The 16,531-nt window shown below is 43.1% G+C and overlaps 1 protein-coding gene across 1 annotated transcript; it reads left to right on the top strand.

The window, feature by feature from the left end:
* The first annotated feature begins 353 nt into the window (after positions 1-353).
* Positions 354-7,289, top strand: LOC118232132 (ankyrin repeat and SOCS box protein 13-like). The gene is made up of 6 exons (XM_035426772.1): positions 354-1,014; positions 1,840-2,039; positions 2,374-2,524; positions 2,753-2,887; positions 3,418-3,609; positions 4,314-7,289. The coding sequence occupies exons 1-6, from the start codon at positions 972-974 to the stop codon at positions 4,439-4,441; spliced, it is 849 nt and encodes a 282-aa protein (XP_035282663.1). The 5' UTR covers positions 354-971; the 3' UTR covers positions 4,442-7,289.
* The last annotated feature ends 9,242 nt before the right edge of the window (positions 7,290-16,531 follow it).

Consider the following 16,531-nt stretch of genomic DNA (forward strand, 5'->3'; position numbering starts at 1 on the left):
AGATGATTTGGGGGATGTGTGTCAACAAATTAACCCTGTAAAGTAATTTGTGACAGCAATTAATTATATAAAAGTTAATTATGCTTTTTTAAAGGATTGTTTTACAAACATGTGTTTCAATGGATTGTCTCCAAGCCTGATCACTGTTCACAAAATTGCATCGCCTTTCAGAATCCAAAAAAGTTAACATCCATTGCAAAATACCATGTTTTCCAGAAGAATTGTGTAATGTGTATACAAACAGACATGGATGACTGCTGTAATCTAACAACAACAGCGAGCACTTGGAAAAATGAGTTCACACAAACCTGCAACATCTTGCGTCGAGACTAACATTCTCCAGGGCACAGAACAGCAGGCCTAATAACTTGGCATTCCTGAATATTTTAAGCCCCTACCCAACCATGCAATTAAATAATCGGACATGAACAGAATATGGAGAATTGTTACTGTATGTAATATACTGCAGATAGACAAAATTGTAGACCTAAGGCTAAGCTACTCTATCCTAATTTCAGTGTGTCCCATATCAAACGCTTACCGCAGTTTATTTAAGTTGTAGCAAATGAACAAGCGATCACCTTGGTACAAGATGGCCTTCCTCACATGAAAATGAAACCGCGCAATACTGGAAATAATGGATAAATTAAGGGCTTTTTTAAACGTACATTTTCAATTTACGAAACGCATTAGAATTTGCAACACTTCATCGTTAAAACTCTATTGCATATGACTTTGTCAGGGCAAGGATCTGAAAAGCACGAGCAAGAACAGAACGCTGAACTGCATATCCCATAATCGTCTCCTGTCTGTAAACACGTCGGCCACGTGACTGCAGGACTGTTCTGATTAGAGTGGTGGGCCGGGAGCTAACGGGATATGTATTTTTGTTTCTCAAGCTGTCGGTTTTGTTTATAATACCTTAATTATAGTCGATGAAGCGAATACAAAGGCTTTAGTGTTTTGTTGACATGGATATTACCCACGCTAGACCGTCACTGTTTGGAGACATCGGTGAGTCCGTAAATACAGCTGCTGGTGGTATTCAAGCTGTTATTTCCCACATGACGTAAACGTAACCTGACCAACACCGCCGCTAACGGTGGTTCTTTAATATGTACTGTGTAGACAAGCAGAATGATCTGTCACACAAGTCCGTGTGCCCACTTTGTCTAATGAAGGCAGATTTGAGTTATTTTTGTGTACACGAAGACTGTCGTCGTTAGCTGCACCGGGCACGACCTGACCTGCTAACCAGCTAACGTTAGTAAGCTTTCTGGTAACGAGCTATTTTTTAAGCAAATCAAGGTCATGTTAGCAAACGCTTGACTTCCTCCGTCGAAGTTTGTTACGTGTGCTTGCTTCTCAGTGTAAATAATAACATATGTCATTTAGTGTAATAGTACTTCATTTGCCTTTACACTATGTAAAGTGTAATAGTTATACGTTATGATAATTCAGACAATCTGTCAAACGGCTATGTTGTTGATGTTGCGGCCACGACATTCCACAACGGTTATTCTCGAGCAGCTGGTATTACTATAACTTGTTTTACGTACAACTTGTTTTCTGCGATTTTAAATTATGTGTGTTGCTTGGTTGCGAAATATTTTGACGGAATTAAAAGTAATGTTCCTGTGCATGCAGCACTGCTTCCTTTCAAAATGATGCAATGCTGTGCAAAGGTTGGTGGCAGTTCGAAGTCTTTTGCTTTAAAAGATATTACATGGTTTGCCGGTTAGAAAAGATGGCAAAGATTTTGTGAAATTAAGCTGAATTGTGTAGTTGCTCGCTTGTCCTTTTGTGGAGCCCATTTCTTGAGCTTTTTTATAACCTCAGCTCATGGCCTGGGATTTTGGACGGACCGCTCCGAGGTCCACGAGGCTGCCTCGCAAGGCCGCGCCCTGGAGCTGCAGCAGCTGATTGAGAGAGGAGCGTCCGTTAACATAGTGGCGGTGGACTCCATCACACCCCTCCACGAGGCCTGCATACAGGGGCAGACACAGTGTGTCAGACTGCTGCTGGATGCTGGTGCACAGGTGAGAGAGAGCGAAAGGCCCACACTCCTGGGGCACAGTTAAGATTAGATGAAGATTAGACAAGCCTTGGAGCACAGCCAGGATGCAGACAAGAGAGACAGGGCCACTCTCACTGAACACAGGTAAGAGAGACAGGGCAAGTCTCACAGGGCAAAGGTGAGAGAGACAGGGCCACTCCCCTAGAGCACAGGATAGGGAGATAAGGTTGTACGAAGAGGATATAGCTGGGTCCTGCTGCATTGGTTTCTTTTTTTGGGGGGGGGTCACCACATTGTTGACATTACTTCCTCCCACGCATTTGTTTGCATTGACGCCCCCCCGCCCCCACCCACAGGTAGACGCGCGGAACATCGACAGCAGCACGCCCCTATGCGACGCCTGTGCCGCGGGGAGCCTGGACTGCGTCAGGCTGCTGCTGGAGCACGGAGCCACGGTCAACCCCCCCCTCTTCACCTTCTCGCCCCTGCACGAGGCCTGCATGGGCGGTAAGACACCGGCGCCTCTTAAATATGCGCACGGTCACCCGGGGTCCTGAGGACCCTGGCTGAGAGGGGCGGGGCATGAAGGCTAAGTAGCTCTCGGTCCACACTCTCCAGTGAGGGTGTTCAGCGTTTCACAACCGACAGGTCTAGTTACTGATCTGCGCACTGAGCAGATTTATAGTGACTCTCTCAGAGGCCCGGATAGGTGCGCTAACGTGTGCTCGTTTGCAGGTAACGCGGACTGCGTGCGCCTCATGGTCGCCAAGGGCGCCCAGATGGAGGCGCACGACTGTCACTTCGGGACCCCGCTGCACGTGGCGTGCGCCAGGCAACACCTGGACTGCGCCAAGGTGCTGCTCAACGCAGGTGAGGGTGACGCGTCTGACCACGCCCTCTCGTGGGACCCAGCCAAAGGTTTGACTGTGGACTTCAGAATTATGGACGTCCCTTTGCAAGTAATGCCGTGACATATGCAAGCCCATCAACTGTTTTGAAATGGTCTTATGGATGTATGACCAAATCTGCTTTGGGGATTCTGGAGCGCAGGGTTGTCTGTTAGTGTTTGCTCAGGGATTCCCTTCTATAGCAAAGTTTTATGCAGTGCAATAATTCTGTTTCTGTGGATATTACACCGCTGACCTGATTTTGAATCCTGGTTTGTTAGGCATTGTTATTTTACTTGGAGTTGTTCCCCAAAGTAAAACAGTGTGCACGCGCACCCTAAATAAGACACAGCTCCTCTGGGTTTCTGAGTGCGTTATCTGAGGCAAACTGCCCTGCTGGAGTGCGTGACTGCAGTGCTCTGCCAGGATAGGTCAGCTGGGGTGCGGTGAGCTGTCCGTCACTCCGGTTGCTTAGCACCCACAGCACTGACGAGCTCTCCCGCCTTTCCGAAGGTGCCAACGTGAACGCCGCCAAGCTGCACGAGACGGCGCTGCACCACGCGGCCAAGGTGAAGAACGTGGATCTGATCGAGATGCTCGTGGAGTTCGGGGGGAACGTGTACGCCAGGGACAACCTGGGCAAGAAGCCCGTCGACTACACCAGGCCGGGGTCCCCCCCGAACCTCTGCTTAGAGTTTTACGAAGGTACGCTTCTCTTTCCGTGACTTGGTGGCGTGCTGAGGAAATAACCTGATTTTGCTTTTCATTATGCAATTAGTCACGGAGGGCCGGTCAAATCCAACACCTAGATTTAATCTTAATGAGAAAATCAAATATAAAAGATCCGGCTTGGACCTGCTTTGACTTGCTAATTGATTCACCAAACCTGACCTCTTTTTAAAAATTTTTTTACATTTACTGGAAAACCGCTGACTTCAATGGGAGCCACTTCTCTTAGGGATTTCTGTTCTAACTGAAGAAGGTGGCCCAGAGTTTTTACTTGAAAATGTACAAATGCAATATATACCTGCTGCCAGGTCCTTTTGTAGCTGCTATCACGTGCCCTGGGAAATCCTTAAAAATATGGTTTTGTTTAATGTTTCAGTATGGTGTAATACATTACATTAGTTATGCATTCCTTATGCTCTTGTGCGAGAGATCTTGTGCAAGATTTCTCACACAAAACTGGATTTGTGCAAATGTGTTTGTAAACCCATGTAGATTATATTTCATCCAGTTCAGAGTGAAGTCAATCCATAATTCAAGTGACAAAGATGAGCAGATAAACAGAAAGCCTATTGCCTTACTGAGTAATGGAGGATTTGTAGGTCGTGGCTATGTGCTGAGCTTTTATATGTGTGTGATGTCATCAAGTCCCATGAAGCATTGTGTTTCCTGTCTGTCTGTAGGTACGCCCCTGAGTCTGCAGCACCTGAGCAGGCTCACGCTGAGGACTGTGCTAGGTAAAAGAGCCCTGGAGGTCGTGTCCAAGCTAACATTACCCAACCGGATCATCAACTACCTCTCCTACTACTGACAAACGTGTCCTTTACTTGCTTATCCCATTTACAATGACGGATCAAGGAGGGGAATCGGACGCGAAGGAGGGGACAGCCTGTCACCTGCTGGGATTGATTAGCAGGTAGCGGATCGAGCTACGACTTGACCTGGATATTGGAGTTGTCACTCCTGTTCTTTGTAAATTGGTGTGATGTTGGCTCCAAAGGCTTGAGGGATTCAGCCAGCTAACCATCTCACCTAAAACTCGGGCCTGAGTGGACATCACAGCATCCCCATCAATGCACCACAGGACAGGCTTAGCTCTGTTTTTTTTCAACTTTGTTTTGAGGGATGAATAGCCCCTTTGGACCCAACAGCACCACATTTGACAGCGACCTTGTTTACTAAGAATACCCTTTTGCACACCAGCCACTTGTTGGAGGACTAATACAAGAAGATCATTCCGCAGCATTCAGAAGCTGCTGACCCAAGAAATCATTCCATTCTGGATCATAATCCTAACAAACTCCCATTGTTCGGCCGGCCCAATGACACCATAAATACCACCAATCAAAGACACCTCTACACCTGCTACTGTTTCCTCAACCACACCTGAATCCCTGGAGTTGCAGGCCCAGGTCCCTGACCATTATGATACCTGCTTAGCAATGTGCTCAGCCCTAATTACACACTGCTCTTCTGATTGTGCAGTAGGTCAGTGGTTGTGGTTGGCCTTGCGCTGGATGTGGGAGATATGCTGTTCCCCCCCTGCCAGTGCTGCTCTAATGGAGTGGAACTCCTGGCCATAGAGGACGATTGGCTGCAAGGCACACAGTTACTTTTTTTTTCTGTGTGAAATATCTCATTCCTGTACTCTCTAGACTGAAGCGGGCCATGTGTTTAGAACGGTTCCCTTAAGCCTGTCCTGCATGCAAGCAGCACACTTGGGAGTGTCGAAGTGTCCCTGAGCAAGACACCTAACCTCTAATTGCTCCCAACGAGCTGAACGATACCTTGCATGGCAGCTTTTCACCATTTGTGTGTGAGTGTATAGGTGAATGAGAGGCATCAATTATAAAGTGCTTTGGATAAAAGCGCTATATAAATGCAGTCCATTTACCATTTACACTTTTTTTTAAAAGCTTGGTTACATCTCTATCAGTGTTGCTGTGCTGTGAAGCTCTTTAAACAGCACATGACACACATACGTACATATCGATATCATTTTGGTGAAACATTCCTGCTGTACTCACTGATATACTAAAACAACAGTATTTATGGACAGAATTAATTACTTGTCCATTGAACGTTATGCAGTAAAATAGTGTACCTGGGACATTCTGAAATGGAAGATTCAGACTGTATGGATCTGTGTACTCTGTTGTACCTAACTAAAAAATGCCTATAGAGACATTTTGCAGGCAAGTAACCAGACCAATCATTTATCCACTTGGTCTGGTACTTTCCTGCAAAACATCTCTGTAGGTCTTTTTCATTGAGGTACAATAGAATACACAGATAGACACTGAAGATGCATTCCAGTCGACCAGTTTTTTTTAAACCTTGTTTTTAGAACATGAACAATTGGAACATGCACATTGTTCAAACTTGTTTCAACAATGTAGAAAGAAGCCAGGTAGTGCAAAGGGGTCATTTGGCACCAGCAAATTTGTTACCATGCCAAGAGGGACTCGCAACATACTCTAGCCATCTAGAATACAATGAATTGGTGGATGTCTCTTTAATCATTCTGTGGTAAAACTCTGGATATTCTTCCTATCTTGGACTCCATCTGCAGAGAGACAAGGAAACATTTGAAATTTGTCATTTTACCTTTTCTGTGAAGCTACTGAAACTTAAAAAATACAAAAGTTTTTTCTGTTAGCCCACCACTAGGTGGCGCCTAGAATCTTTTTCAAAAGTTTGCACAGAAATGGCCTGGAGGAAGAGGTAGCATTATTATCTTCTCTATATACTCAGAGAAATACAGCCTGGACCCAGATCTCATTTGGTCTGTAATGAGAGTTTGATTAATATAAAACCACCAAGCTAACGTAAGATATGCAGTAGTCTGTCCTAGTGCATGTTCCGAACTCTGGATATTTTTTTATCCAGCAAAAGATAAAGACGGATTCCTGATGTGGGTCTGGCTTATTGGTCATAGGTGTAATTCTCTGAACTTATTAAGGAGAGTGAGGGCAAGACCCAAACTCCTAATGGTGCTGGGCAGTGGCTTACAGAATGAGATGATGCTTGTAAACTGTAAATGTGTCATCCTTCCATGTCATCTTGACTGACGCAGGCAGTGATGGTTGAGAAATGCAGTATCTACTATGCTAATATCTCATTCATGTGGTCACATTACCATAAGTACTAGGACGATGTGCACTGGATTCTTAGGTTCAGTATTGCTGTACCGCAGTGCTGGTTTAGTAATTAACTGCTGCCGATACAAACGGATACCGCCATTGAAAATGGCAAAATAAACATGTGATGTTTGTTCTTTGCACAGTGAGTGTGGATGAATCTTGAGAAAAAAAGTAATGCATTCCATACCTGAAGTTCTGAAGTTCAAAAGCCACTCCACCTTAATATTAGTCATTGTGACTTTAGGAAACACAGAGCTGCTACCTGGCAGCCAACACACAAGAATCTAAGGAATTGTTGGATGCACCCATGAATAGCACCATGATCCTCTCCAGATGTACCCCGTAGTTTGAGCTCCATTTTAAACAGGCAAAACAAACTGTATGTTTTGGTTTCCTGAAAGCTTTTAGAAATGGAAAACTACCATGGCACTGTTTGCTTTTGTTTTTTCCACTGGTGTCCATTCACTTCTGCAAAGGTCTGAACGTTAAAACTTACAGCTCACTTAAAATCTTTAACACGTTTTTGTTGGCTATTTATTGGTGCTATTAAGATAAAAGAAAATGTACTCAAGAAGTGCAACATCTTTGGGTATGAAGCAATTTACCCTAAAATCAGGCTAGTATTTCAAACTAACTTTATCAGCCAATAAGATTATGGTGGATAAGATGGGCCAATATAGTGATATAACACACACATCTGTTATGGTGCATTTGATGTGCCACTGATGCTGTAAATGAAATTTAAATGTCAAAAACTAGGATAATCATTCATTCATCTGACCCTCTTACTAATTTATTTTTCATTTATGTTTTCCCTTTACCTGCTAAACTCACCAGCATAACTATACAGGGAGTCAGCAGATCTTGAGACTTGTGATCTCTGTTTAATAATGAGGTAAGCAAGTTGGAATATTTTATAATACAACTAAAACGTGTTTCATTTTCCGTTCACAAGATGATGTTTATGCCCATCTCCTTCTTTGATGAGTGCGGTAACCTGGCTGCAGTTTGCATCTGTGGAATCAGTGTCAGTATCAACCAATATAGCCAGACGTATTGGTTACTGATATAGGCCCCAAAAATTTTTATATTGTGCACCACTAGTTATAAGACCTGATTTCATCACGTTCTCACTCAGCCTCTCTGATTATAAAAAATCAAGGTGTTACAACCAATCGCTAACTAATCCCATGACCTCCTGCAGTTGACTGGTGAGAAACTGTCAGGCTTCTCAAATGTACTTGTCTTGGATAGCCCCTGAAGGAAAATATGTTGATGCACAGGATCTCGACAGTCACTTAAGGCAAAAACTCTGGTGGTGAGACGAGTCAAATTATCACTACTAGAAAATATGCGTCTTACTGTTTACTTTTAAGGACAGGAAGGAACTGCCGTTAAAACTGGCTGAGCCTTACCCTGGCCTGTGGGTGATTGTGCTGAATAGCATAATGCTTTCGGCATTAATGAGCAAATGCAATGGAAGTAATGGTGAGAAAGAACAGCCACAGTATGAAGCACGTGAAGAATTCACACTTCTCGTAACTGACTTTGTAGTGTAGTTACAGAGCTCAGACTCCATAATTGTCACCCTTTCAACACAAAAGAAAAACGTTGACTTAATTGTGGCCATTTAAAATATAATTAGGATCACTAACTGCTGTATTTTCTTTACTCACATTACTTTCTTTGTTACTTTTTTTTCTTCTGTACACCGTGTCAGTGAATGAGAGCCTTGATTTTGTTGTAGTGGCAGCAGGTTTTTTGACCTATATATGCTGAAAAACACAGATTTATTTGGGCCAAGGTGATGTGTTCGTACAGTAGTGATAAAATGATATATGCATATTCGAGGCATAAAATTTAGCAACATTTCCTGTTACCACTCCCAACAGGAAGGGATCGTCCTGCTGTGTACACATAGTTCCCTTATCTGCTGAACAATATTGCTCTGAACATCACACCCTCAGGTTTCCCCTCATAAATGCACATAAAGACAGTAATAATGTCTCTCCCCTACTGGTAGCATCTCTTGTATCTTAATGATTATGGGCAATTTCACAAACGCTGACTAATTGCATCCAAATCCCTGGATGAATGGTTGAGCCTTGGATCAGAGTTTTTCTGGTTCTTATTAAATGAAGACTAACCGTAACAATTCCCTGTAACTGTTCTCCCATTCAGTTGTTAATTTACATACTTGCTTCAGCTCATAATTGTATTAGTGCTGTTTGTTTCCAACTTAAAATTATTTGAATCCTTGCTGAAAACGAACACTTGGGCGTATTGTTAAACAGTGATTAATTAAATCTCCTCTCCATTCGTTTATGGTCTTCAGTACACTGCTCTTTATTACCCAACATTCCATATTTATTGGTATTAAATATATTCCAATTTACTGGATATTATTTATAAATGTGATTATTTTTCTTAATATTACACGTCACATTTGTTTCTTCCTTTAAAACGTGATGGATATATCAAGAAATCTTGTGAACTGGTCTTATTGTTTCAAATGTGGACATTCTATATATAACGATTCTATATTTTTTAGTTTCATATAAGGGGCCTAATGAATGTAATGTAATGTAATGAGATTATTTCTCTCACAAGCATGCGGAGGTAATATAGTTCCCATTTACAACTGAACTGTCTAGTTTCCTATGTTTGCTGGTGGCCACTAGATGGTAGTAGCTTCCAGGAATCCAAGTTATTTAAATAATACGAGTTTAAACGGTTTCCTTGTGGTTCATCTGCCTCTTCTGGTATCAGTCGTGCCCTAAAAACAATGCTGAGAGCGTGGACTTAAGCTCTTACACGGATACAGAAAGAAGATTTGTTATTCCTTCTTATCGGCTATATAATGGTAGGTTGTTAGGAAGTAACGGCCCTTGAATTATGCACTCAGAACTTCTGACAAAATGAGTCACTCACTTCTCTGCTCGAACATAAACCATACCAGACTCGAGTCCTGCACAGACGACTGTGCAATAATGTGTTTCTTGTTAGTTCTGAACGCTAGGTTAGCCTGTAGAGTTTAATTGATTTAGCTTGACTGGAAGTGCTCGCCCATGTCCTAGCTTTTGAACAGCCGTGGCTATAGCATGGCCTATGAAACCTGTAGTTTGTAGTTCAAAGGCTATACATCCTTGCATTGGCGTTTTACTATCCGTATTCGTGATGTTTCATGTGATGACTTTTCGACGGGACGCCATGCAGCATTCGTCCTTGGAACAATGAACACCCTGGAAACGTAAACACAGAACTACAGTAACATATTAATTCTGCATCTGTTTGGGGGAGCCGTCGGCGTTATTTCCTGAATTAAGAGTTGTTGCCCCGTTTCCTTGCTCAAGCCTGAGGTGAACTCTCTCTACCCGAGCAACGGAACAAACAGATCGTCAGCCGAGATATAAAGCGCCGCGACAGACGAGGAATCTGCCCCGAGCCTGAATCTCATTTGGGGAGGGTAAACACAGTCCTCCGCTATGATGTTTTGCGGGTCTGTTTCTGGCCTTTACTTACAGCTATCATTAAAAAAAACCCCGTTAGTAATTTGCCTGGAAAGTAGCACTTGTGGCCGCCTGTTTCTGCTAGCTCCCAGTGAGGCCTGTTTCTCACAGACAGGGAGCTGCACATTTCAGTTCGCAACCCCCAATGGTATCTGCATACGACCAAATTGTCTGGAACCAACTGTGAGATGCAGCACATCGCAAATGAAATTCATACTCAACTAAAGCAGACATTGAACCTGTGTTTTGTAGTTGTCCAATGACCATGATATGCACTTTTGTAGGTCGCTTTGGATAAAAGTGTCTGCTAAATAAATGTAACGTAATCCCCTATGGTATGCACAGCAACACATTTTATAGAGACTATCTAGGATCACTGAATAATCACACTTACAAAGTGCAGTTGAAAACCTACCATCAATTGGCCAAATGCTTCATTATGTTCAGTGAATTATTGACTTTATAAGTTAAGTATATTGAAATATAAAAGTTTATGGATTCACTTATTGTTGCTGTCAGAAGCATCAGCTTTGTCTTGGCTGTAGGCCTTAATTCTCAGATGTCATTTGTTTTTCAAATCTGGACTTTATGGGGGACTGTCTAGCTTTTCCAAGTGGCCATATCAAATGTGTGTGCTATTTCTAACTTCTGCCATGAAATGATGATGCAAGTCAACACTGAGCAGTGACAAAAAAAACAAACAAAAAAAAACAAAACTTGAGAGGGCAAAAATCTGATTTGAATAGTTAGACACAAGTCAGCAAGTATCGGATATGTATTCAATTTAGGCCCACATGCGAACCATGTCCAAATTGAAAATATAAATTTTGATGTGATTATTTGCCGCTTCTTCAAGAAAAAAAACATCATATACGTACTGGACATGTGACAAAAATCAGATTTGGGTCCCTTCAAACTGCCTGTCTAAACAAAGCCAAGTAGTAGAGAGGGTGGATTGGACTGTGTTATTTCCGTAGGTGAAGACATTTCTGACTGAAACAGGTATCAGCCATTAGGCGCCTAACGCGAGTGTGCGCGGCCTCTCCTCTTGTGCAGTGAGAAAATGACAGCACCATCTGTTTCCCCGACAGCGGGTGGCCCCCTCCTCTAACGCGGAGCCCCGTGGTGGAGTCAGCAGTTTTCCCTCGAAGACAATGTCGGTTGAAACGCTCTGGCGACAGCCCAAACACGAGCTGGAAAACCCAGACCTGCTTTTCACTGCTAACCTGTAGAAAACAGAGCTTTTTTTTTTTTTTTTTCCAAGCTTTTCACGTGCTGTGGTTTGTTTGAATTAAAAAAAGGAATAGAAGTCACGTTTGTTTTTTAACGACGGTGTGCAGCTGAAAGCCAGGATTGACTTATTCTTCTCTGAGCCACGTGAATGCGAACAGAAAAAAAAGTTGAAAGCATGTAGTTACTGGCCTACTACAGCTTTTCCAACTGCTGTAGAAGACTGGTTTGTCCTGAAGGAAGGTGTGGTTGTGTGGATGGCTGTCTCTAGTAATGTTTGTGAAACTAATTCTCCTAGGAAACAGATTTGTCATTTGAATGCTGCTGGGCTGTTTCAGTAGAGATGTCAAGATAAGGTTGATCAAGGGACATCTTTCATCATGACAGTGCCAAAAGACTACACTGAGTAGCCTTCCCATTTCAAACTTCAGGGAAAAAAATTGCTGCCAGAAGGTGTGCTGTTGAGCCAGTAGGGGGCACTATTCTCTGTAGACCAAATAAAATCCATTGGCCCAGCACTGTGATGAGGGGGTACTATGCTGCAGAAAGTGCTGTCGCTCCAGTCACTCTATTTTAAAAATATTTTGTAATGTGATGCTTGACACTTTGCCTAAAAGCGCCTCATGCTAGGTTTCAACAATGGTTGCTAACATGTGCATGTTCGCACATTATCCCAGACAAAACAATGTGCTGCTTGTCGCACACAAATCAAGGTCTGGAACCATTTAGTCCTCTCCCTCTGGTTCACATTACAGTCAGCCCTTTATGACATTTTTTTGAAAGATGGAATTACATTGCTAATGACTGCTTGAGGGGGGTAACTTCTGTTTTGCGTGTGTTTGTGCGTGCAAGTGTGCTTGTGGTGGGGCAATTGATTGTACATGCAGTTCAACAAACACGTATCACGTAAGTTTGTTACCTATCAAAGAAATGTTTGCTTTGATGATGGTGGCTGATGCTGGACTTGGAAATGGTAGCTCTTTAAGCCCAAGTGGTGTTTGTCTGTTTGCGTGTGTGTGTAGCATGCTTAAGAGACCTGTTAAAAAGTAGCTTATATGACTTAGACTGTGCTGAATGCTGTTAGAAGGCCTTTGATGGTTATTTGCAATTCAGTGAGGCCTTGACATTAGTTGAGCAAAAATGTTTCTGTGGTGATGAAAGCAATTACTGTCTTTCATCTCTGTATATTGACTACATTCCTAAATAAATTCTTGGTTTATTATCAGTGTTTTTTGTTCAGAATCACATATTCTCTATTCATGGATAGATTTTGATGTAGTATTTTAGAAAATGGACTAACCGTATTCTCTTCGGTGTTGCATGTTTTTGTGTGTGTGTTTGTATAAGCGTGCTTGTGGTGGGGCATTTGATCGTGCCAGCAACTCCTTCCCACAGAGTCTCAACCTTTACCTGAGATATTACGTATACCAAAAAGCCCCATCCGGACCCAGGACAAAATGTGCTTTGGGTCATGTCTGTTCTGTTTTCTTCTCTGCAATTGAGCTTTTATCACCCACTGTAATCACCAGGTGTGGTGACAGTAATAGAGCCCCATAGTTTGACGTGTTCCTCACTTATAAAACACATCCCATCAACCCGAGTGTTTTTGACCTTATTTCAGGTACACTATAATTGGCGCCGAGAACATAACCGTGTTACTAGGGTGAAGGCAAGCCCACAAGATTGGTTTTTTGGGGGCAGATTGTTCAGACAGCACCATACATGCCCAGTGCTTGTGCAAGGCCGTGTTTGTTACAAAACAAAGGTGGGATTAGGCCTGTCTTCAGGGCAACACTCGCTCAGCATTTTCTGCGTCTCTCCAGGGAGTTGACAAGTTGCACGTCTGCACACGAGTTTGGCCTCATAACCTAAACAGGACCGCGCTGAGTGCTGCTTATTTACATTGTAGGCTACTGCTGTTAGCAAGTGGTCATACGAGAGCACGGCGAAGTTGGTTTGTGAAGCAGTGACATGCACACACAGTCAATTTTACATAAAACAGGGGGTCCTGGGTTCGTGAAAAGCTACACCATGTTTGGTGCTGCCACAACTGTTCCAGTTTAGGATCATGTGACCTTTATGTAACCTGTCTATTGGGCCACGTGGCCTTGGTCAGTAAATGCAATATGCGAATAGGCCGGTTTTCCGCAGGAAAATGAACACGGAGTGAAGCCTAACCATCATGGAAGTGGCACGTCATTGTCATCTTTCTGACGATGCAGCTAGTTTCTGAATTTTTCAGCTCTATTATAGAAGCGATTCACTCGTGGCCAAAATTCATTTGTGGCTTCGACGATACAGTTTGTCTTGGCCATCGTGCCTCAGCCCTTTGCTGGCTGTTGTATTAATGCCAGTTTATCAGGTAGCAGTGGGGCACTTCTGTAGCTACATCCATTGCTCCTGATATTGGGAAGACTCTTCCAGCTTGAGACCATACCAGATGTTTGTGTTGCCGACTCACCCGGTCTGTCTGAGGTCAAGAGGGGTCTTGCAGTGTAATCCCCAGCACCAGGTCCAGCAGGAATGTGCATGTCTCCAAAATGTGAAACAATGGAGTGTCTGACCAGTGGAGCTGAGCACGCTTGCTGTATAGCATCATTGTTAAAGATCATTTCCTGGTTTTATTCTGATCTGTTGGTTTTACAGTCATGTGTCAGAGACTAACCAGGAGATGGGCATTGTATGATTGAAAAATGCGTGTGTGTGCATGCATGCATTTGACTATGCAAAGCCCTATTTGTTACCTATCAAAGAAATGTTGGTTTTGATGATTTGATGAAGGTAGCTGATGCTGGACTTGTTAATGGTAGGTCTTAAGAGTGGTGTGGTGTGGTGTGTGCATGTGTGTGCGTGTATGCATGTGTGTTTGTGTGTGTGTATGTGTGCGTGTGTGTGCCTGTGCTTAAGAGACCTGTTAAAAAGTAGCTTATATGATTAGACTGTGCTGAATGCTGTTAGAAGGCCTTTGATGGTTATTTGCAATTCAGTGAGGCCTTGACATTAGTTGAGCAAAACTGGTTCTGTGGTGATGAAAGCAATTACTGCCTTGCATCTCTGTATATTGACTGCATTCCTATTCTCAAAGGTCACAAGCTGTATTTCAGAACCTTTACTTCAGCCATTTACCACACGGTGCCTAATTCTCTTTCATCTCTCCAACAGGACTGGCTGATTCCCTTCACTTCTCCATAACCCTGGAAAAAAGCATCTGTCAAATAAGTGTGTTAAGGTAATGCTTTGAGTTCCATTCTATTCATTTGTATGTTGCTTTTTGCAGAGACACTGGGTGCGTGTACATGCACACTAATGCTCTGATCTTACTCCAATTATGGCAATGCTCTGATTATTGAAATGGTCATGTAAACGCCTTTATCTGATTATCTTTATTGGTGTAAGGCCGTAATCAGCGTATTCAAAACCCAATTAAGGGACCTGGATTTTTACCCAATCTTTTGTTTTTTGTTTTTTGGTTGCATGTAGACGATTAGACGTCTTCGATTTCTTTCAGCTTTTTGAAACCGTGCCTGTCAGGCGAAAGTTGAAGGTTCTGGATGAATCTAAGCATGGTTCCTCTGTACACTGTTTCCATTGAGCATATGCTGCTTGTGGAAAGAATCATGCAAAAATGGCTACTGGAGTACTCGCATTAATAATATGCATGTGTATGCAATAATCAAAGTACTGGCATAAACTGATTGATACCAATAATCGGGGTACTGGTGCACATATAGGCTAAATGTAGCCTTAACAGGATAACAGAACATTGGGAAAGACTATGCTTGAACCCACAGGAAAAAAAAAAACAATAAAATAAAATAAACCAACAACTGAGGTAAAAGAAACCCAACAAAAAAACCAAACAATGGGAAGTGATGCAGCTATGCTGATTCGTGCCAATAAGCTATTCTGGCTTGAATACTTGCGGCTTTATTGAGCACATGCTTCTCCTCTCCACTCACCCTCCCTGGTCTGATAGAGCATCAGCCAGCGCCTGCCATTCATTATCCAGTGCACGTGTTTTTTGTGTTTTAGGATCGTAAATATCCACCCGGTGACATCAGCCGTGTGCTGCATCTTTAGGAGGCGGAGTGACCGTAAACAAACTCTCTGCTTCTCTTTGTAGACCAAACCAGGAGTCTGCTCCTGTCTGACCTCTCTCCCTCTATCATTCTCCCTCTCTTTTCTCTCTTCCCCCTCTCTGTCTTGGAATTAAAGCCGTGTGGTGCTTATGGGGTCACCACAGGCATCTCCAGAGACTGTTGCCTGGAGTCTGATTTATTTAGGGCCAAACAGCTGGAAGAGGCATCACAGAGGCTCGCTGCAGTCCCGTGGACCAGATGAATGCTTCACATTCTTTTCATCTCAGTCAACATTGAGGCAGGAGTATTTTATCCTGGGCAATGTTGGGTTTTTTCAGGTAGTACTCTTAAAACCCGGTCAATGCTGGGTCCTTTCAGGTAGTACTCTTAAAACCCGGTCAACGTTGGGTCCTTTCAGATTTCTTACATCCCAGTCATCGTCCCATAATCTAACAAACATTTGAATACTGTATCTCAGTCTTAAATGGTTAGTATTGTGTTGGGTGCTCCCAGACCAATGAAAACACCACTGGTGCTGAGACAGGAACATGCTTTTGACTTCACTGATCTCGCAATAGGAGTATGTGCACAAGTTTGGTACCCATGTAAAAGCACCTTCAATCCATTGCAGACCATCCCTCCTTTAGATAACTCACGGCCTTGGGGCCTAACAGTGTGTACACATTGCGGCGATATACTAGGAAGCTGTGCCTCCATGGACAAACAGTGACACATTCATTCTCTCTGAGTCACTTACTTACCACAGATAAGCAAGTTCACGCTCAGAATGGCCGTTGAAACTTGTAACAGTTTCAAGTACACATGTAACCCTGGCTTGACAGCAAACGTGCACATGTTCCCAGTTGGGGAAGTTAGGTAATGTCTAGATTCCTTGCTGTGTGGTTACTCGAAATTATGGATACATACAGTCTGTTAATTC

This window comes from Anguilla anguilla, chromosome 7, assembly GCF_013347855.1.
Source record: "Anguilla anguilla isolate fAngAng1 chromosome 7, fAngAng1.pri, whole genome shotgun sequence".
In the NCBI taxonomy this organism is placed as follows: Eukaryota; Metazoa; Chordata; class Actinopteri; order Anguilliformes; family Anguillidae; genus Anguilla; species Anguilla anguilla.